Genomic DNA, 22,216 nt, shown 5'->3' with positions numbered 1-22,216 from the left:
ACGTAGATGATCTGAGGTAGCTTTCAGTTTGCATGAACACAACAGCGACACAAAGAGCAAGGGGGCCCCCTAGTGGTATAATATGATGGTGCTCAATACAAGTTATTGAAACAAACTTTCTGATAAGCAGAACTTGAATCATTGAACAGAAATCATGTAAAATAAAATAAGTTACTTCAGTTAAAAAAGAAGTTCGTTCAACATATACTGCAATTGTAACAATAGTTAACAGATCTGAATATAAAATTATATTAAACTTTGTCATTCTGCTTAGAAATAGAGAAAGTAAATCTATTTATCAAATTAAGAATATGACCTAAAGCTTGTTTACAATTTCAATTTCAGCAATTAAACATAAAATGACCTATATTTTTCAGTTCTAAAGACCTATTACAACGGCAAAGTGGTTTTATGGCAGTTGCTTATTTTTCTACTCATTCCTAAACTAAGCCCTGTTTTTTTCCATTAAACACATCAGTTTCCACTGTGCAAGATGTTTTGTTGTAGTTGATGTTTTTCTGCACAAGCACCCTTATGGATATACTACAAATTAAAAACTTGTAAAAAAAAAAACTAGCAATGTATCTCACTAAAACATTATGGTATTGACTGGTTAAAGAGTGATAAGAAACCTATGCCATCAATTATTTTTCCATTCTTTGGAAAAAAAAAAGAAAAAGAAGAGAAATACATTTAATGCAGTGAAAACTTGTACTCATTTTTGAGAACAGTGGGGAAAAAATGACCAGAAGTGTGACTGTTTAGAAATCGTTGCACTGTATTTATTTTAAAGTATAAAAAAGTGTCCATGGTAGTCACTGTTGATTTGACCCTCCAAATGATGTCATTCAATGTCTCTGTTTGCTGGGGTCAATCTTCTCGAGGTGCACCAGAGGTTTGAGTTGCTCAGCAAAGCTGCGCATGTCCTCTGACACAGTGTCCTGGCCAGCAGGGGCCAACAGGCTCAGCTCCACCAGGTATGAAAGTGAAAGACGCTCTGTGTTCTCAGTGTTCCCCGGTACCAGGATGCGTGACAGCTTGCTGACCACAATTTTCATAGCCCCTTTGCGGAAAATGTGCCCATTGGCCACAAACTCGTGGTCCATGCGGAATCCCATCTCATTGAGGAACTCTGGCAGGCTGTGAGAGGCAGCCACATCAACACAGTTGCGCACCAAAGCATGGCGACTCTTGTCCCCGACTTCAGGCTGGCCTAAGTAGCGTAGGTGCCATGGAGATGTGGGATGGGAGAGGGAGCGCCGGGCCCGCAGAATGAAAGGGTTTCCTTGTTGGCCTTTCAGAAGGTAAACCAGTTCATGATCTGTAAAAGTTTCAGGTTCCATGTTGTCACACAGACCTCGGAGGCGGTGCAGGAGGCTTTCCAAGGCCTGGTCTAACACACTACCTGAAAAAATAAACAGTAGAGAAAAAGATGAAAAAATAACCAAACAAGATACTAAGATTGTGTTGTAAGATCTGTGCTAAATGTAATACATAAATTTATAACTGAGGTTTTTAGAAAAACATTAGAATATAAATTGAACATGTCACAGAAAATCTTCAGCCGAGACAGAGATTAAAACAAACAGTGGAGACTCTGTAACAACATGCTGTACAGCACTCTTGTCTCCACCCTTATCTTAACCCTGAGTGATGGATTATCTTTTTTCAAATAATCACATTCATCACACAAAAAAACACATGAGCTGTCATTGGAGCTTGTTGTGTCACAATACCTCAATAAGGCACTTTGAGCTTTTCTTTTGTTAATTATAAACGATTCTAATATCAAATAAATTTAACTGGTAGGAAGATCAACGTTGACATTTTCCTTTACGGTAACCATGTGGTTGTGTGGTTGTTAGTTTAAAATAAGAACGATAGCTTGGGGTATTTAGCTTAAGCAGTATCAAAAATGACCTGCACACATGCCAAAGCCGCAGACATTTTAAGTTATGTGATACAACAGTTAGTTCCGACAAAGCAATCTGATGAGACAAGAGGCTTTCCATGAGTAATGATGTGGTAGAACTGGGACTTTTCACAATATGTATCACTCCTCCTACGCCAGGAGTTCTGAATACTTTTACAGCTGACAGTGTTTTCTTCAGTTCATCAATTACATACCTTAGTTTTTTCACCAATTTCACCAGTTTCATTGTCTTTTTTTTTTTTTTTTAGTTCATACTGAAGTAGCTTCTCTGGGGTAACCATAGCAACGAACAGAGTAGCAGGAGTGCTGTAGAATAGAATGTCTGGGATTGCTTGGCAACAACATCACGACACGCTTACTCATCTCAGAAACGCCTTAACAATGATAATAATAATGATGACACGGTACGACTTGCACCTGGTCGCATGTTTTCACATTTTACTCAGGCATACAATGCAGGCCATTTTAAATATCAATAGATATGTTAGTTGAAAGACTGTTGACATGCCCACCTTGAAGCAGGTATTCCATCATATTTATTGTACCCCCGGTGACGGGCATCACTGTCACAGGTGGAGCTTCCATGTTTTCTGCCTGCGAAAATGTTCTTTTATAATTCTGGAAGAGGAAAACACAACAAGCTAACATTCATTTTCCGGTTTTTTTTGCGTTAATCTTACCTGACAACGAGCGTTAACAAGTATGTCTGTAGTTTGCTTTATTACCTGAGAAACACCGAACAACAATATGCAGATGTTCACTTGCAGAAGGAAACCGGGCGGCGTGTTCGTCTTCACCAGAGGCTCCACAGTACCGACCGATCATCCGGTAGGCCTTGACGGTGTTTTCTAGCTTAGCTAAGTGAGATATCTCAGCCAGCTACTGTGTAAGATGTATTACTTCACCTGCGAGAGAGTTTAAATGTCACGTTACTTGAACGGAGTGAAAAATCTTTGTGAAAACGAGTCGACTATAGCAAAAAATAATTCAACTCTTAAGTTATTTACTATTGAAAGGGGGAGACCAACAGCGAATAACATTGAATGAAGCATTAAGGGGGTTTCTCCCTCGGTTGTTTTAGCAGCGGTCGCCATCCAGCTTTGAGGCTCATTACAGCCACCTACTGGATAAATTATACCTTAAATGATGGAAGAAGTGAAGTATTGCCATGTACCATTAAAGTGCAGGACTTTTGGGACGCAATAGTTTTTGGTAGGCTACCCTTAAAATAGCATTACTGCTAAACTAGTACACTAAAAAGTAGGTCTACTGACACTAGATTATCATCCTTTAGAAATACTGTATAAAAGTGCTGCATCCCCCCAAATAAAATCCACAATGTTAAGCCTTCATGTGCAGAAGTTAGTTATAGTAACAAGGGAAAATAAACTATATTAGATACAATTTTAAATCTGAGGTTGAGTAAAGAAAATAGGCTACATTTTTTTGCCTATTGTGCAAAAACACAGCATTACCAACATTAGGACAAACATTTTCAAACACAAGTGTAAAAAGTGTTTGAGTATATCCATTAAGTTATCATGCATTGTTGGATGTTTTAGCCCATACTGGTTTAAAAATAACTTCCTGAAAATTCCTTGCAATTTAAATAATCAAGGAAAGAACGACGCCCCCCAATTTTTATTTTTTTAGATAAAGTTGGCTATATGTGCATAGCTAAAAAAATAAATAAAAAGACAGTAAAGATAAATGAGTTTCAAATCAAATCAAACAAAATCAAACATTAACTCAATGTTGGGGTTAAAGCTCCTATGATGAGTTTTGTCTGTTTATGAGAATTACTGAAATTAATATTGATGCTTCTATTTGACCTATAAGCAAAGGAACCATCAGTGGAACAATTGACTATTTCTATACAGGTTTTTTTTTATGTCTGAAACCACTGCCGGGGGGGGAAGGTGTCCAACAACGTGATGCACTGCATGCCACAGAAACAGCCTCCTTTCCATTACAAAGATTCTTGATTAACTTACACATGAACAGGACCAGATTAGTAAATATGTAAGAGGAAGCGCTTTATCTACAGGGCTGGCTTGACTTCTGGCTTGGCTCCTGGAGATGTGCTGAAGCAAGAAGTTATCATACAATATTCCTTAGATATTCATAGTTTTTGATCATCGGGTAAAGAAACCAAATAAAAGAGGTTTACAAAATAGTTTTTTATTGCAAAGATAATTCAGCCACCTATTTTCTTGTCTGCTGCTGTTGATTCAAAATTTAAGTAACACTTCTATTAATACAAAATGTTTTATAAGGGGAAGTCAAAAAAACTATACACAAAAATCATGACTATTTTTAAGTGAGAGTGGGGATTGTCTTGGCAGGAACATCTTAATTTTTGAATTCCACATTTATTTCACTATACACACAATCATTGTTAGTCGTAGGAGGGTTTCTTATGTCAGCAGATCTCCTGATGACAATGGATGAATAAGTCACTTCCTCTTCCTCCTGCAGTAAGAAATCTAGACATTATTTGTGTGACTTTCATTGCTGAATTAAAGATCCAGGTAAAGGCATAGGCATATACATATATCATAATGTAACACCTACCTTGTTATTCAAGCCACAGCAACAAAGCTGAACGGGACACACTTTTGAGAGAGGAAAACAGAATGAGGAGGGATACGTAAACTTGACTATAACTCAATGTCAAATGTGGATTTGTGTGTCTAGGCACAACTAAACATGCAAAAAAAAAAAAAAACAGGAATTTCAATCAGAGGTATTTATATCCTACCTCCTCGTAGTCTTGATCTGAGGTAGTAAATTAAAAGTGCCATCAAAAGAAGGCATGTAAGAGCTGTTAATGTTGCAGAAATAACAGGGATCAGCTTGGGCTCTGTGCCTGTTGAAACTAAAAGAATGGACTTGTTACTCTTTACTTCAAATCATGAGTTTCTTAAAGAATGATTGAGTAAAAATACCGACCACTTGTGTTGTTCAAAGCATATGCTGGTCCCTTTGTGCTAGTAGTTCCACCAGACGTCGGTATTGTTGTGCAAGATCCATTTCGACCAACAAGCACTGATATCGTCCACGTGCCTGCCTTCATATTGAATGTGCCGTTTGGTTTGATGTTCCTGGATTCCATGTCACACACCACAGCACAAGAAACAGATGAATCCTCATTGCGATGTACTATAACATGATGGGGAAAAAATATTCTAAGTTACACCGTCCGAGATCTTTTGAGATCTTCTGGTTTTGTTCTTTACTTCTGTGATTCTAAGTGTCCTACATTACTGTAACACCTCATGGTCTATGTTTCTGTCCACTAAAGTCTAAACTGCTCCAACAGTTAAACATCTGCTCAAAGATTGTAGGCCAATACATGTTCAGAGACATGTTCTAGGCCTATACGAATCAACTTATGATAAAAACATGGTAAGGCTGACTAACAGCATCCACTCTTATCCTAAACACCCTCTGAACACAGAATATGAACTATTCCCACCAAACCCGAGATACAGGGTCCAACGTTTTGATAAGGTCAGACTGAACACTCTTTTGTTCACCAGTCAATACTCAGATTGAATGCAGAGCCGAATCCCAGATCAAAGCATGTTTAAGGCCTCTGAATATTTATTTGCTGATTGTTATGTCAAATCTTTGTATCGTGTTTTTAATTTTTTTGTTGCAAATGGAGCCGCTGTGATGCAAGACAAATTTCAGACCATGTCTGGCAATAAAGTTCTATCAAATCAAATGAGGACATTGTATGCATGTGTGTTGTCTTACCTATTATCACACACAAGTTGATGGTAAGTAGCTTCTTCCAGTATTCATTACATCCATATGTCCAGCACGTATACTTTCCAGCATTTTCTAATTTGACATCAAAAATCTTTAAAGACTTGTTTAAAGTAAGAGGGTTAGGGTACGACAGTCGATTTTGAACCGGGCTTCCGTCTGCAGTCACTTTACTGGCTTCAAAAGTCCATTTTAAGTTTGTGAATTCACCTGGACATGCATGAGTAAAATTGTGCCCTGCTGGAATGAAGAATGTCACTTGAGTTTCTATCTCTGGAAAAAAAAAGAAGAACATTTGATTGAACAGAGGTCGGGCTTCAACAGACGTATAAAACTGATGGAGAAAGCGCGATGGAGAAATGTATTCAGCTTTAAGAGAACAAATAATGACAATTACATTTTTCTGACCTTTCTTTATACTGACGACTGTCTGTTGTTCACTCACACATTTGTTTTGAACACAAACTTCACACCAGTAAAGCCCTTGCTCTTTCTCTGTTAAAGAAACAATGACCAGGGAATAATTATTCTGTGGCAGTAATATTTTGGTTCCAAAATGTTGCTTTGTGGTTATCACTCCAGTTTGTTCTTGAAAAAGTATCCGTTCTCTGTTGCTATCATGTTCTTGCTTCTTGTAAAACCATTTGACAGTGCTCGCATCACTTCTGTGAAGCTGACACGGTATCACAGCTCGACATCCCAATGGGTATTCCAGAAGATTTGTTGTAGCTGTTAAAATATAAGCTTTCTGTTAAACTTTTTGAGATGTTATATGAACAATCAATTACAAGAACAAAGTCACTTCCAAATATTATTTGTAAGACATAGTGAAATATCAATTATTTGGACAGTTACTTACTGTTTCCTGGGGAAAAAGGAGATGTGTTCCAAATAATAATCAGAAAAATAAAGCTTTTTTGCATCATGTGTTTGAGGTAAACACGTCTCTTAAGAAATTAACAAACAATCTGAAGCACATAAAACCCCCCTTAAGTGCTGAAGCTATTGCTTAACAGATCCGAGCAGAGACTCCTCTGCACCTCAGAAGCTTTCTTCGTCGCGTGTAACATCAAAATTCAAGTTCACAGATTGAAAGTGGTCTGTCAGCATGCAGAGGAAGTTTAATGTGGCTTTCACCCACACAGTTTTTTCTGGTGGTGTCGCATTTACTCCACTTTTGGCTTTAGCACACAATAGGTGTTGAAATACAGTGAGCAACATGTTTAATTTCTCATGTGAAGGTGTGAAACGGTTAGTCATTGCTGCTTTTTTACACCAGTGATGGGATCATGAGAAAATTGTTCAAGTAAAATAAAAACTGTTATTGCGCTGTTAATATATATTACTCATCCATCAATCACTCATGAAGTTACTATCTCATTATACTTCATAAAATGTAGGTCATTATGGGCTTCAGTCATTTTTCCAGTGGTTAATTTGTGTATAGGTTTAGAGATTATGAAGGTCGAAAAAGAACTGACACTGATAAAATCATTGTCTGGAAACTGCAGCAACGGAACATTTTACAAAGCAGGAACCAAATAAATCAGACCTGAGTCAAATAATCACAACGACCTGATCAATAATCATATTCACTCTTGAAATCTTCGGGTCTTGATGATTTTCAGTTTTGGGAGTCAAACAATAGAACAGCCTTAGTGCCTTGGCCAAATTAATTATTGATAACAACATAAAATGAGAATTAGAAAACAATTTAGAGTTCATCTGCTTTTATTTTTCCTTTTCTTTGTTGTATTACTGGTGTTCTGGGTTATATTAAGGATTGTATAGGATAGGCATAAATAAGCCTTAGACTTTAGTCTTTTCCTTTTTAGGTCATTGATTGTTTGAATTGTATTGTGTGTAATGGACCAGTGTAAACATGTAAACTGTTGTTTTTTTTGTATCTGTAAGGACTATGTAGGCCGACAAACATGTTTTTGACTCTTTTTTTAATGAATGACCAAAACAAAAAAATATTCATTGATTCAAATTTAATTTAACAAATGTATTTGACCCCAAAAGGGTGGAGGTAATTCTACTCCTGCACGAGAGTTTGCCTATAACACACATCATAGCCTTGTAAAGAAACAGCACTGAAGGGGACCACAAGACTCTGCAAATAAAAGTATAGGGTGTTTATTGCTAATCACATTACAATTATAATCATTCAAATTGTATTATTTATTCATCATTCATCATTCAGGGAGAATTAGGATACTTACTGTATTAAAGATTATTATGACTTAAGGTTTCAACACAATTGAGTCATAGTTTCAAGTAGCCTACAAAGGAGAAAACAAATTGTTGTGCCACAGATGGTTGTATGCACCGCTACAGAAAGCAAGCTATGTATAGCAAAGTTCAGCTTTTGTTTGAACTGTTAGTCTATAAAAAGTTCAAACAAAAGCTGAACCGTTTTGTGTAGGCTATATAGGCCTACTGTAACACATGTTTTCTTAATTAATCTTAATTTAAATTTACGTTTCAAACTATTGTCAACAGGGATTGCAATCTTAAATCTCTGGTGTTAAAATAAACTGGTGTGATTTTTACAGTGCACATCTAGCCTACTTATCTAGTCCTGTTTACCGCCGTGTCGTTGTGGGACATAAGAGACACCTATCGGTTTTTTCTGTCAACACGGGAAGTTATCGTTTTATTGACACACCGGGGGCAGATGCTCCACCCCCTACGTAACCACCGGCGATCACGTCACACCCATAAACAACGACATATTGCTTACTTTTAACGAACTGTGTCCTTAAAAAAAGTCACATTTGTTGTGGAAGAAGACTCTCTTCTCTCCACAAGCTTCGCCGGAATGGAGCTGACGGCGGCTTTCGTGAGATACCAGTTGGAGCACTTGCATCACTTGTTTGCCCTTGTCTGCATTGTTGCCGTCGTCTACAAGTTGAGCACCTTGCTTTCTAAGAGGGCTGCGACTTTGCGAGTCACCGAGAATTTTCCAGGACCACAGAGACACTGGCTTTTTGGAAACTTGTTGGACGTAAGTCACTCTCGAGCTCACAGTTACGGAGTAGCAACTTCGACTTTGTGAGAGAGGACGAGTCAACAGGATGAAACATGCACATAGCTGTGTGCCTGTGGTTATATTTAAATAGCAATTTATGTATTTAAATACAGTTTCATCGATTTCCTACGTCCTCAAGTGTGAATTGTTTCCAAGCATACAACTAAACTACTAAGTTACTTATGTAGAAATGTATTTTTTTCTGTACTACGCCTCTAATTATATACAATGACGTCACATGGGTGCTTTAAATTGTAGCATATGTTCATGATAAAATGTGAAAAGGATTCTGCCCTACAAAGCCAAAGTGCAGTATCTGTACTTTTTGTGAAATTCACTTTTTTGCACAAATCGTAAGTGCAGTATCTGCTCTTCAACCTGTGGGAGTTTCATAGTTCTACTGCTTTATTTATTTATATAGATATTGTTTTTTTTTTAGTTACGCAGTATCTGTAAAATACACTGTGAAACTTACTGCAGTTTGCCTTGGTTTCACCATGAAGAAGGTGTCAGATACTGCAGTTTGCCTTTGTTTTAGGACCAACCAGGACAAGGCTCATAACCAGGATACTCAATGTAAACGCACTCAATTTTATCAGAACCAGAGAGGTTACTTACAGCACTCATGTAATGGGTAAAAATATGCAGAAAAGGGAGATATGTAAAGCAAAGATGTGGAAATACTTCAGTTATTTTTGATACTACATGTTTTAAAAGGATTCAATCACTGTTATTTTACAAGCCAAAAGTAATTTTAATTTTTTCTTTCAGTTTCAAGAAGGACAAGAGTTTAACAACATCTTGAAATGGTCCCAGAAGTACCCTTACATCTTCCCACTGTGGTTCGGCCCCTTTGTGTGTTCCTTCACCATTAACCATCCAGATTACGTAAAAACCATTCTGTCGTCATCAGGTGAGTGAGCAATTCATTTTTATCTTTGCTGAAATGAAAAACCTTTTCCAATCAAGTCAATGTCGTAACTTTTTTATTTGTCCTCCCAACAGAGCCAAAGGATGATTTTGCATATAAATTTATCGAGCCCTGGATTGGTAAGACTGCCATAAGGTTTTATCTTAGAGCAGATTGCAGAGTTGCTTATTTAGACAAGCTCACTCTGCTGCTCTCTGTTTCTCTTTCAGGGGACGGGCTGTTGGTGTCAAAAGGCCAGAAGTGGTTTAGGCACAGAAGGCTCATAACCCCGGCTTTTCATTATGATGTTCTAAAACCATACGTAAAGCTGATGTCAGACTCTGCCCAGATGATGTTGGTATGTAAAAGATTAACTGGTAAACGTGTTAATCACAATGAAAATGTATAGGCCTTAGTTGTGTACTCTAGATGACATTTTTGAGTGAAGGGTGAGTGGGTTGGAGTTTTCAGTTTCCTGCTGAGGCCTCACATCTGTCCTCTAACTTATGCCAGGAAAAATGGGAAAGTTACGCAATCACCAACGAGTCCTTTGAGGTGTTTGAACATGTGAGCATTATGACACTGGACAGCATTTTGAAGTGTGCCTTCAGTCACAACAGCAACTGTCAACTGGAGAGGTGATTCTATTCAAAAACTAATTCCCACCATGTGAAGTTTAACTCATGTTGTTCTCAAGTGGCTCACAACTTCAGCTGTCTGAGTCACAGGGTAGCTCAAAGGCAGCTTTAAGTGACGTGCCTGTGCTCTCATTTCAGTGGAAAAAATGCATACATCAAAGCAGTGTACGAGCTCAGTATTCTGACTAACAAGCGTGCACGGACGTTTCCATACCACAACAACCTGATCTTCTACCTGAGCCCAGTTGGCTACAAATACAGAAAGGCATGCAAGGTGGCCCACGATCACACAAGTAAGACATAATATGACAAACTGAACTTTTCACTCAATTGGCACGTTTGCAACATGACACACTCCTGCATTGTGTTTATATTGATATGTCTTCTTCAAGAATAGCTCATCCATTGTTTTGTCTTTTTTTAAGATAACGTCATAAGAAAGAGGAAAGAAGCGCTGAAGAACGAGAAGGACTACGAGAGCATAAAGCACAAGAGACACTTAGACTTTCTGGACATTCTTCTCCTTGCAAGAGTATGTTATTTACTAAAGATAATCCTTTAAAAATAGTGATAATGCTACAATATTTAGCATTTAAAGCACACAAATAGTCTTACCAAAAAGGCAGTGTACAAATAACTACCTATATAAAAGTACGTTTTAAGAGGGAAGTTGTATCGTCTATTTTGTTTGTTTCCGTGTAATGAAAAGCCTAATACCTTATATACATCAACTAAGGTATTAATGCATTATAATATTTATAACTGAAGGAGGTTTGATGTACAGCAACACATACCTTGACACCAAATTAGGGAGAAAGGAGAGCCGCACAAAACAATAATTCACATATTCAACCTAAGAATATTTTTTTATTTTATCTACATCATTTGCAGTTATCATGTGCAGGTGGCTGAGTCCCAGTGAAACAGGGAACAAAAAGCTGATGTTCAGGTGCAGAATGGTCCGATTAATGGACAATGGTACAAAGACAACAGTCAGGCTTTTTGTCCCCTTATGAGGCTCCTTTCAGCACTGAGACAGAAACTCAAATGCATACCCATGCTCTTATTTTGTAACCAGACAACAGGTTTACAATGTTATTAAATGTAACATCACATTTTGAACCAGGAAGAGATGTCGCTTAAATGTCGAGATAATATCTCCGATCTGTTTCTTGATGACTGATTAATATGGAGGTCCAACAACCTGATTTTCTGACCTTTAACAACAGTCACTATAAAGGCAAAGTAACACCTCTCAGGTCATTTGAGGTCCTCTAACATTGAGCATATTTTAGAAAATAAACAGAACAAAAAAAACTGAGCTAATTTCTATTAACTGCTGTGGTTCAAATACTCAATAACAGACAAGTATATGCACAGAAAGGTTTCCATTTTCCTCTTTGTCTCTCAAGTACAGCATGGTTTAGTATAACCGTCTCCTGGTTTGACCTGTTTTCCTTTTGAAAAGTCCTAGTTCCCTTGTCTCTACTTACTCCACCTTTGACCTTGTGAATGATAAGACGACTGTGTTATCTACATCAACACGTCCTACAACACAGACAGACAGACATTGTTATTGTGCTCTTTGATTTTTTCATTTGATTATTGATTTATTTTTGTGTTTGAACATATTTGTTGGACCTTTCTGCCTTTATTAGATATGAGACAGCTGAAGAGAGACAGGAAATGTTGGGGGGGGGGACATGCAAAGGGCCGAGGTCGGATTCGCTCCTATAAGGAATATAGTCTCCTTAAATGGGGCGTGCGACAAAATCCGCTAAGCTATCGGTGACCCTTCATTTGACGATTTTGTGTTTTCCAGTTCTTTCTTTAAGAATGGCTTGTTAAATAAATTAGTGACTTTAATTGGCACTTTTAAACTGGTTTGTTTAAATATTTCCTCATTACCCTCAGGATGAGAACCAGCAGGGTTTGTCAGATGAAGATATGCGTGCAGAGGTGGACACCTTCATGTTCGAGGGCCACGACACCACAGCCAGTGGCATCTCTTTTATCCTCTACAGTCTGGCCTGCAACCCAGAGCACCAGAAGATGTGCAGGGAGGAGATCAATCAAGTCCTGGACGGCAAGGACACCATGGAGTGGTAGGCGTCTGTGTTGGAAAAAAGCATGCCAAACGCAATGCAAGTTGCAACGGCTGCTTGAAGTGAGCTTAAAGCAGTCACATTACCATTAAGAGCATCAATGACGAACGCTGCATGTCTGTCTTATTTTAAGGGAGGATCTCAGTAAAATCCCATACACGACGATGTGCATAAAGGAATCCCTCCGTCTCTTCCCGCCTGTACCGGGAATGTCCAGAAAAATCACCAAACCCATGACTTTCTTTGATGGAAGGACTTTGCCTACAGGTTTGTTGTCAAGTAGTTTAGACAAGACTTCATTACTTTTACTCTCCTGTGACAAGTTGAATGATTAGCTAGCTCAGTGCTAATCAGAAAAATGTAACCTAAGATTTAACGGTTTTCCAAAGTTCACCGGGTATGACAGTGACAGTGTATGATTTCAATCAATGAGTGATCCTCTGTCAGGCTGCTGTTTGTTTAGATGTTAAATTGCGTTTCTATATTGACCTTGGATGTGTTTGTGTCAAAGGTACACAGATCGGAACGAGTGTGTTCGCGATTCACAGGAATGCAACAGTTTGGGAAAACCCCGATGTAAGTGGACGCTGAAGATAATCAGTGAAACATGTCCAAGATTTGATGCCTCCTCTTTGCTACGATGATTAACACCCGACATTTTTCCCCCATCATGTTTCGACACAGGTGTTTGACCCGCTGCGTTTCCTACCCGAGAATGTTAAGAAGAGGTCCCCTCATGCTTTTGTGCCTTTCTCAGCTGGTTCAAGGTTTGTCCTCGCCTGACACCATGTGATAGCTTAAAGCTTTTTGCTGTCTAATCATTTATCTTGCCGAGGTCTGCAGCGTGTGGATGTTTAACCCAAACATAATAAAAAAAACTGGTGTTGGGTTTTATTGGTTAACAGGGTGAGGAAAGTCTTCATTAGAGTCATAATAGAGTCAGAAATCAGGGGGAAAGAGAGAGTGGGGATTGACTTGCAGGGAAGGAGCCACAGATCAGATTTGAACCCTGGTTGCCCACTTGGAGGACTATAGCCTTCGTACATGGGGCGTGCACACTAACCACTAGGCTACCGGTGTCCCCAAACAAATCACATTTTGACCACCTTGTTGTTTCACAATACAATGGTCCTGTAGTCAGACTTATTAGAACAAGTAAATGTTTTTTATTCATCAGTTGCACATGTTGTATGTATTGATTAATTTAGGAAAACAAACATCTTGAGCTTCATCATATAAAAAATACAGGACTGTTTGGGGTTACTTAAGTTCACATTCACACTGATAATCTTGTACAGCCTTGCTGGTTTAGGGCTGCTGTTGGCTCCATAAAAGAGAGGATGAAAGCCACCAATCTCGTGATACCTTTTATTATCATCTCCCTTAGTGTTGAATTATTTTATTTTTTTTCTCCCTCAGAAACTGCATCGGTCAGAACTTTGCCATGAATGAGATAAAAGTGGTGACAGCACTGGCACTGAAGAGATACCATCTGATAGAAGACCCCACAAGGAAACCCAAGATCATTCCCAGACTGGTTATGCGCTCTCTCAACGGCACCTACATCAAGATCAAACCAGTAGAGCCAGGAGAGTAAAGAGAGATGACCACAGGAAACACTGGACCCGAGTCAGAGAAGGGAACACTTTGTGAAGCTGTTATAATTGCTGATATTTGAAAAGCTTTACGCTGATATCAAATCACTAACTGATTAAGAGGGAAATTTACCTTGTAGCTACACTGATGATCATTTATCATACCACAGAAGGTTTAAAGGTTGCACTTTATTTTTGTGCTATGACATAATGTATGTAGTAAATAAATACATCTTTGAAAGTAAACCTTTAAATGCTTCATTTGAAAATGCACTATAATGGATAATTTACTGTACGTTCTTATCATTCAAAATGCAGGAATTCAATATACTTCATTTTATGATGACTCAGCATTTTTATAAAGCTCACTGACATTTTGTCGGTTCAATTATTTCATTTCTATGAAAACTTAAACATTAACAAAGTTTACTATCCAAGTGTTAAAGATTCATCTATGGAAGTAGGTTGTTAAAATTTCCTATGCTGCATGAGCATTTTTTTTAATGAGGTCCAAAGTATAACTGGACACACACACACAGAGGTATATTGTGTCAAATCAATCCACAGATTTATGTCGTAGATAAGTGTGCAGTATAGAAGTTAATCGTATAGGAATACAAAATTCACACTCCCACAAGGGCAACAAGTCATCAGCAGATTGTAAAAGTAAAAGTCCTCCATGTTCCTTGATCTCCACCCTTTTACAACTCATCTTACGATTCTATGAAATGGCCAAATGAGCTTTGCATTTTCAGTGATGATGTCGCACTGCATTAAAGAGTTAAACTTCACAGAAAATATTTATGTATGCATTTAGTATCAACTTAACTTTCTCCAGATAAATACCAGCCCTATAATTCACATCAAGGTTGATAGCTGAACTACCAAGACAACCTCTTAAAAGAAGGTGCAGAAAGTTGTTTCTGTGGTGGCCTCTTGGTTTGACAACATTTCACATAAGACCACAACGCGGTCCAGCTGAGGACTTTTAACGACTGTCCTGGTTTCTCCATTCATACTTATCTTACTATGTTTTCTGCTTCTGTGCAAACACACGGTTCATATGTCACAAATCAGTCCAGGGTGAAACAAAACAAATTATAAGGAAACCGTTCAAGCTGCCCTGCACTCTATTGCAAGTGGATAAGCTAACATGCTACTTGACCATTAAATTATACTTACGAAAATCAAGAACTTTCTTTTTTAAACTAGCTCTTTATTGTGCAGCAAAGTTGGTATTTGTTAATGTGCTGTCTTTTCAATTCTGCTTTACTGTTATTACTAATGAGAGACAATGTATTTGACAACATAGACAACTGTAAGGTCCTTGTATTTACAGTCTACTGGTGCCCAACATTTCATCAAAAGCCAAAGAAAAATAGGATCCATATACCGTTTGTTTAGGGGAAATTGCTTTTTTTATTTTCATAGACATTAAGAGGGAAATTGACCTTGTAGCTGCACTGATGATCATTTATCATACCACAGAAGGTTTTAAGGTTGTACTTTATTTTTGGAAAAAGGAATTAAGCTTCAGTATATTGTGCTATGACATAATGTATGTAGTAAATAAATACATCTTTGAAAGTAAACCTTTAAATGCTTCATTTGAAAATGCACTATAATGGATAATTTACTGTACGTTCTTATCATTCAAAATGCAGGAATTCAATATACTTCATTTTATGATAACTCAGCATTTTTATAAAGCTCACTGACATTTTGTCGGTTCAATTATTTCATTTCTATGAAAACTTAAACATTAACAAAGTTTACTATCCAAGTGTTAAAGATTCATCTCTGGAAGTAGGTTAAAGTTTCCTATGCTGCATGAGCTTTTTTTTTTTAATGAGGTCCAAGGTATAACTGGACACACACACACAGAGGTATATTGTGTCAAATCAATCCACAGATTTATGTCATAGATAAGTGTGCAGTATAGAAGTTAATCCACATTGGATCACAGTCATTCTCAGTCTGTGATGTTTGTTCAAAATTCTCAGAGAGCTTTCATTAAGGGTTTAATTGGCTGAATTAAGTGTAAAGGCTTATGAGTCAAAAGTAGTTCATTTTTTATTTACAGTTATAGGAATACAAAATTCACACTCCCACAAGGGCAACAAGTCATCAGCAGATTGTAAAAGTAAAAGTCCTCCATGTTCCTTGATCTCCACCCTTTTACAACTCATCTTACGATTCTATGAAATGGCCAAATGAGCTTTGCATTTTCAGTGATGATGTCGCACTGCATTAAAGAGTTAAACTTCACAGAAAATATTTATGTATGCATTTAGTATCAACTTAACTTTCTCCAGATAAATACCAGCCCTATAATTCACATCAAGGTTGATAGCTGAACTACCAAGACAACCTCTTAAAAGAAGGTGCAGAAAGTTGTTTCTGTGGTGGCCTCTTGGTTTGACAACATTTCACATAAGACCACAACGCGGTCCAGCTGAGGACTTTTAACGACTGTCCTGGTTTCTCCATTCATACTTATCTTACTATGTTTTCTGCTTCTGTGCAAACACACGGTTCATATGTCACAAATCAGTCCAGGGTGAAACAAAACAAATTATAAGGAAACCGTTCAAGCTGCCCTGCACTCTATTGCAAGTGGATAAGCTAACATGCTACTTGACCATTAAATTATATTTACGAAAATCAAGAACTTTCTTTTTTAAACTAGCTCTTTATTGTGCAGCAAAGTTGGTATTTGTTAATGTGCTGTCTTTTCAATTCTGCTTTACTGTTATTACTAATGAGAGACAATGTATTTGACAACATAGACAACTGTAAGGTCCTTGTATTTACAGTCTACTGGTGCCCAACATTTCATCAAAAGCCAAAGAAAAATAGGATCCATATACCGTTTGTTTAGGGGAAATTGCTTTTTATATGCAGAACAAATTACTATAAGCTTGTGAGACTATTTCATGGGGTGCAACATGTTTGTTTTTTTTCCCAACAATGTTAAGGTTAGTTCAACTGGTCATTGCAATGGTACCTTCAAGTCTGCAGCCAAATGTTCTGTGCTCAAGTCACCATCTAGTGGCTTATAGGACAAATAAAAGACACTTTGGTTGACGTCATGTTGGTCTAATACATACATGGAAATGTTTAAGTGAGTCAAACACTTTATCACATTTTATCAACAGGTTTGAAAAAATGAAAAGCAGCCCTGTGTGTCGATAGAAACTTACTTCATGTCTCTGACTCTCCTCCCCTCTCACAGTAAAATCTCTTATAAAAAGTACTTTTTTGTCAGTCCGTAGACAGCATTATCAAAATACTGGAGTGACAAAAACTAACTGTTGAAACATGTTTAGTACAAAAAAAATCCAACTTTACAACCAACAAAAAAAAAAAAAAAAGGGCCATCACATCCATGTAGTCTGTGACTCACTGATAATGTCAATGCTAACAGTAGGTCTTAAAAAGTTTGATACGTTTTCTTTGCAATAAAGAAAAAAGACGAAAAAAGATTCTGCTGTACCCATCTGCCGACTTTGTAATGTCCACGGGGCACAGTGACAGACCACAGGGAATGCTGTGGTGTTTTCCTGTGATGACAACGAGAAGCACAACTGATAAAAAAAAAGAAAAAGAAAACATTTGGAAGCGTATGACTCTGCCCCTGCCAGGTCACAGTCCCTGATGTAGCTGCTGGTAACCTGAGAGTCAGCAGCTTGAACAAACTGGTTAGATGAGTAGTGAGGGGGTGGGTTTCTTTCCTGGCCAAGCCTCTTTGGCATACTTCTTTTTGCGGGGCTCGTTGAGGGTCTCTGGTAGGTAGGGGGCTGTGACAGGGGTGGGGTTGAGAGTGACGGGGGGCTGGGGAGCATCTGGGGCCAGGTCCACCTCTGGTGCTGGATTGGGGAAGGGCAGAGGGAGCCCTCCCTGCATAGCAGCACCTCCTGGGGCTCCTGTAGGCTGGTTCTCATGACTGGTGGGAGGCAGGTCGCCATAGAGACCACCACCCAAGCTGTAGGCGTGGATACGCTTTGAACCAATGTCATCAAGACCAAGACTGTTAAGGCCCTCTGATCTCCGTTTCTGCAGAAGGTGTAATAAAGTATTAACGTCATGTGTCATACATGTTCTATTAATTAAAACTTAATCAGCTTGGCACACTATATCGCTTCCAAACTGCCATTTTTGGACAGCCTAGATTTTTTAGTATGTATGTGGCCGCCAAAGTATATTTGCCAACCATTTTTGATTTTTAATCTGTGTAAGATCGCCATCCGGGATCAGTGAGCAAACTCTCCTCTCTCGCTCCCCTTCTGTCTTACACATGCTCTGCAGGTGATAAGTGAGAGAGAATCGTCTTCTAGCATGTCTCTCCTGTCAATGTTTTAATTGAGGTGTGATATGTCATGTTTAATATGAACTGTCCTCTGTTTCAGTAAGTTTGTGCACTTGTTTCTTGTCTTTGTCATTCTGCACTCTTAGTTTTGGATGGATATGCTACGTAGCCTAATTAACAAGCCCTGTGCACATCCATCACGTGCAGTGCTCATGATGTAAACGTATGACTGATGGGAAGACTTGTGTCAAAAGATCAGACACATGCAGACATAGAGGCGGAGTGAGCTGTGTGAATTAAGAGAGAAGAGGGGGAGGTGACTGTGCGTGTGCATGTAATAGAACAGGAATGAACAAAGATGAGCAAATTAAAGTCGGTTGTGAGCAGCCACTTATAATAAGTAAGTAACAAAGTTTATAATAAGTTGGAGAGAAAAAAGCAGATTTTATATATAAAATGACCTAATAGTAAGTAGGTAAATAGGTTTATTAAATTCACCTTAGGTAATATACATTTGGTAATGTATATCAATGTTTTTAAAACCTGCATGACAAAGCAGTTCATCATAGCTCAAATGTTAAGCAACTGATCTAGACATTATTAAACGACAAAAACGAAGGCTTACCTTTATTGGGACGACAGCTGTCTGCACCATATTTCTAAAGCGCCCCACCGAGGGGTCAATGTCCTCTGCAAGGTAAAAAAAAAAGGTTTAATACTTTATTGCAGGGTGTATTTCACCTCTTTACTAGTAGAAGTGCACATGACTCATCAGTGACAAACTGTTGTTTAACAGTTACAGCATGACATGAGGCTACTCACTGCAGAACCCTTCCAATCACATTCAGCCGAATAACATTTACTATCTTCAGATCACAAACTAGGAAAAGTTATTAAGAATTAAGATAGATATTCAAGTCGAGAGTAAACAGGATTTAAGAGATGACCCAAATAGTGAAATGAAATTGGTGAGTTTGCCTTTTAGATTACATGTTAGAAACACATATTCCTCCAATTTATAACAACAAAAAACAGATATTTGTCAGTAACAGGTAAGAGTTGTTTCTGGTACATGTGCTTCTTTTACATTTTCTGGTTTCACTTTGGTTTGTACCTGGGTTAATGACAGAGTCTTCCTCATTGAAGGTTACTCTAGAGTTCCTCCGTTTCCTCTTAGGCCTCTGGATTTCTAGGTTGCCCTCCTCTATGGTCAGCAGGGAGATGCGCTTGTTGTGGGCCGTGTTGAACTCGGTCAGGTTCTGGAAGGTTGCAGAAAGCAAAAATGCAAAACATGTGTAATGTGGTTGAATTATTGTGATTCAGCCAGTGCATTGATACGCAGCAATTCTCTTTCACCAGCAGAGGGCGCTATATGGACACAAGCATTATCCCTCTCCAGAGTGGCACATTTATAGGAGTTCTGTATTGTGTCTGCCATGTTGATTAACTTTACAATCAGTAAAATAGTACAAATAATAATGCAACTTTTTATATAACAGACTGTTGTCCTCAGATTGTCTTTACAGCATTTTTTTTTAAAAAGAGAAAGAGTTCAGGTTCATCTGTCTGCTTGCATTATGATTTAAATTGTAGCAGTATGTAGGCCTATAATGAACAAGAAATAAGGACACAAAACATATCCGACCCATGATGCACAATCTGTGATACTTTTGAACCCCTACTTCACACTAGAGCATAGATTCAGCAGCATTATAAAGCTGACGGTCAACTTAAAATGACTGCGTGTTAATTAATAGACACCATGCATTAACTGGTCACATCACATTATCACTAAATCATTTCTGTAAACATTTTGTACTTTGCATTTTCATTTGTACTTCATAAAGATCAAAAAGAAAATCACTTGAATGGATCTAAATGCATTGAAGACAGTGTTCTCCTTCTATGCCAGCTAAACAGGTAAAGACACAAAATTCTGACATTTTCATGTTTCTGTTTCAGAGCATGAGAATATATCTATCTATATGTATAAATAAATACAAATATTAGATGTACCTCCAGCTCTGTCTCTTCCTCTGGAAGCCCAAGCAATCCTTTCAGCTCTTCGTCTTCTCCCGTCTTACTGTCTCCTGTACCAGCTGTGCCTTGGGTTTGGGGTTTCTCTCTGATGGTGTAGGTCCGTGTCGAAGCCCCAAAAGATATCGTGGAGTCTATGGGAACTTGCTGAGGCTTGTGTGCCTCCAGACGGATGTGTCCAAGGAAAGTACCATGAGCTAAAACGGAACATGAATAATAAAAATGGCATTGTTGTGATAACACAATCGAGCAGATAGCTTCTCTTGAATATTATGTCGTAATCAGGACTCATTATTTGACATGACTTATCAATCTGTAAAAACATTTCTGAAGTGATTGAAATATCGCTTTTGAAGGAAGTCTTACTGCTGTTGAGGTCAATAAGAAAGACCCTCTTCAGATGTTTGTGATAGACCAAGGCTGCGTGGACACGTGAACATGACTGATGGTCAATAGTGAAGTCACACCAGTCTGGGTTCCTCCCAAACAGATAGTACTTCTTTTCATCTATGATCAGTTTCTAAAAGGGAGAGACAACTTCAGTTAAACAATGTCCTTAAAAATCAACCGATGATACAGTATGCAGAGAGTCTGTGCCTTTGAGCCATAACTTAACAGTGCTGCTCCCCACTGAAAAGCTTAAATCTCAGGGCTGATGCTGCTCTCGCACCGTGTGAAGCCGTGCAGCCATGGACGACCCCAGTGTGCAAAACATCTGGGACAAGGTGGACTGTCAGGCTAGTATCTGGTGCATTCAACATCCAACCATGCTATCCATTACAATAACATACTAACTAATAGAAAATGAGCTCCCGGTTACCTCCATGAGTTTGTCTCCCTTCATCACATCTAGATGGAGACCTTGGGGAGGCTTGCCTGCCCTGAAAGACAAGTTAGTGAAGGAGTTAAATAGTTACACAGTCCTCATTAAAGAATATACTTTAAATGTGGTTAATAAAACAAGTTTATAACGTTGTTTAGTCTGTAAAAACAAGCTCTCGTTATGGTCGTCATCACCTGCAGGAGAAATGCTATCTAACACATGTCAATACTACAATATAGAACAAATATTATACAGTGTGCCCTTTATATATCACCACCTGCCTTCATATTATAAAATATTAAAAATATAACATACGAAGCATCTACTTTGAAAGAAATCTCATTTGTACGTTAATGCAAGCGTTGAATGGTTAGCATGCTAGGTAGCTATGTTGCTAATATTAGCTGCGGTGACTACAGGCTGCTCTCTGACTAAAGGTGATTTTTTATTTTTTTTTACAAATGCAGGAACGTTTTTCTGCTCAATTGTTGCATAATGTCGCATGAAAAATAAATATTGTAACTTTGACATGTGAATTTTCTCACCATGTTGGACAATCAAAAGGAGGGGGACCCTCTTTGCTTATTTTAGTCGCCATCTTGCCGTTTCTTATCGACGCCGAGTTGCATGCTGGGTAAAGGTCCCTCTGGGTATTTGGGAGTTGTAGTCCTGTAATCCTTTCACGTAAAACTATGGTAAAACTCCAAACCACACCACTTAAATAATGTAGCAGCATAAGTCCATTAGCTAAAGAGGCAAATTTGATAAAGACTTCTTTCATTGGGTTCATTAAGTGAGATAACGCACACTGAACAAAAAATACTTTTAGTTCCTGAAAGAAACACTAGAGGTCCTCAGATTCAAAAAAGTTGTGTGCTGGGGAAAAAAAGAGGTTTGAATTGTCTTTGGAGCTTGTTGTTATAAGTTATAGTGGTTTTGAGAATGTGAAGAAATCAGATTTTTGTTGCAAGGATCTTACACAGTTTACCCATTTCCTCTACTTACAGTAGCCTATGTGTTTGTTTGTGTAGCCTATCTGATTATATGTGTAATGTTTT

The 22,216-nt window shown here is 38.2% G+C and overlaps 3 protein-coding genes and 1 long non-coding RNA gene across 4 annotated transcripts; 1 reads left to right on the top strand and 3 right to left on the bottom strand.

The window, feature by feature from the left end:
• Positions 1-754: 754 nt before the first annotated feature.
• Positions 755-3,015, bottom strand: med18 (mediator of RNA polymerase II transcription, subunit 18 homolog (yeast)). The gene is made up of 3 exons (XM_061050191.1): positions 2,659-3,015; positions 2,446-2,551; positions 755-1,405 (listed from the first exon to the last, which is right to left on the bottom strand). The coding sequence occupies exons 2-3, from the start codon at positions 2,516-2,518 to the stop codon at positions 849-851; spliced, it is 630 nt and encodes a 209-aa protein (XP_060906174.1). The 5' UTR covers positions 2,519-2,551; positions 2,659-3,015; the 3' UTR covers positions 755-848.
• A 1,079-nt stretch (positions 3,016-4,094) lies between these two features.
• Positions 4,095-6,860, bottom strand: LOC132983747 (uncharacterized). Its single transcript, XR_009674874.1, has 6 exons — positions 6,116-6,860; positions 5,696-5,980; positions 4,886-5,095; positions 4,695-4,811; positions 4,502-4,548; positions 4,095-4,405 (listed from the first exon to the last, which is right to left on the bottom strand). It is a non-coding gene; the product is annotated as an uncharacterized LOC132983747 (long non-coding RNA).
• A 1,550-nt stretch (positions 6,861-8,410) lies between these two features.
• Positions 8,411-14,679, top strand: LOC132983742 (cytochrome P450 4B1). The gene is made up of 12 exons (XM_061050186.1): positions 8,411-8,717; positions 9,513-9,654; positions 9,747-9,791; positions 9,882-10,009; positions 10,165-10,289; positions 10,428-10,582; positions 10,715-10,821; positions 12,204-12,394; positions 12,528-12,661; positions 12,906-12,970; positions 13,079-13,161; positions 13,814-14,679. Exons 1-12 carry the CDS (start codon positions 8,532-8,534, stop codon positions 13,989-13,991), a joined length of 1,539 nt encoding a protein of 512 aa, XP_060906169.1. The 5' UTR covers positions 8,411-8,531; the 3' UTR covers positions 13,992-14,679.
• Positions 14,680-16,044: 1,365 nt separating this feature from the next.
• ppp1r8b (protein phosphatase 1, regulatory subunit 8b) lies at positions 16,045-21,797 on the bottom strand. Its single transcript, XM_061050188.1, has 7 exons — positions 21,704-21,797; positions 21,156-21,216; positions 20,702-20,855; positions 20,315-20,532; positions 19,413-19,557; positions 18,924-18,988; positions 16,045-18,045 (listed from the first exon to the last, which is right to left on the bottom strand). Exons 1-7 carry the CDS (start codon positions 21,754-21,756, stop codon positions 17,692-17,694), a joined length of 1,050 nt encoding a protein of 349 aa, XP_060906171.1. The 5' UTR covers positions 21,757-21,797; the 3' UTR covers positions 16,045-17,691.
• Between the last annotated feature and the right edge of the window lie 419 nt (positions 21,798-22,216).

The sequence above is a fragment of the Labrus mixtus genome, chromosome 11, assembly GCF_963584025.1.
Source record: "Labrus mixtus chromosome 11, fLabMix1.1, whole genome shotgun sequence".
NCBI classification, from domain to species: domain Eukaryota; kingdom Metazoa; phylum Chordata; class Actinopteri; order Labriformes; family Labridae; genus Labrus; species Labrus mixtus.
This window is presented reverse-complemented; position numbering and strand designations above follow the sequence as displayed.

Excerpts from the sequence above, each read along its gene's own strand:
- med18 (XM_061050191.1), bottom strand. The coding sequence starts at position 2,518 with ATGGAAGCTCCACCTGTGACAGTGATGCCCGTCACCGGGGGTACAATA. Across the intron at positions 1,406-2,445 it reads GATGGAATACCTGCTTCAAG|GTAGTGTGTTAGACCAGGCC; the intron begins GTGGGCATGTCA and ends TTATTTTTTCAG.
- LOC132983742 (XM_061050186.1), top strand. The coding sequence starts at position 8,532 with ATGGAGCTGACGGCGGCTTTCGTGAGATACCAGTTGGAGCACTTGCAT. Across the intron at positions 9,792-9,881 it reads ATTTATCGAGCCCTGGATTG|GGGACGGGCTGTTGGTGTCA; the intron begins GTAAGACTGCCA and ends TTTCTCTTTCAG. Across the intron at positions 10,583-10,714 it reads GGTGGCCCACGATCACACAA|ATAACGTCATAAGAAAGAGG; the intron begins GTAAGACATAAT and ends TCTTTTTTTAAG.
- ppp1r8b (XM_061050188.1), bottom strand. The coding sequence starts at position 21,756 with ATGGCGACTAAAATAAGCAAAGAGGGTCCCCCTCCTTTTGATTGTCCA. Across the intron at positions 21,217-21,703 it reads CCTTTTGATTGTCCAACATG|GGCAGGCAAGCCTCCCCAAG; the intron begins GTGAGAAAATTC and ends CTTGTCTTTCAG. Across the intron at positions 20,856-21,155 it reads AGGGAGACAAACTCATGGAG|AAACTGATCATAGATGAAAA; the intron begins GTAACCGGGAGC and ends TCTCCCTTTTAG.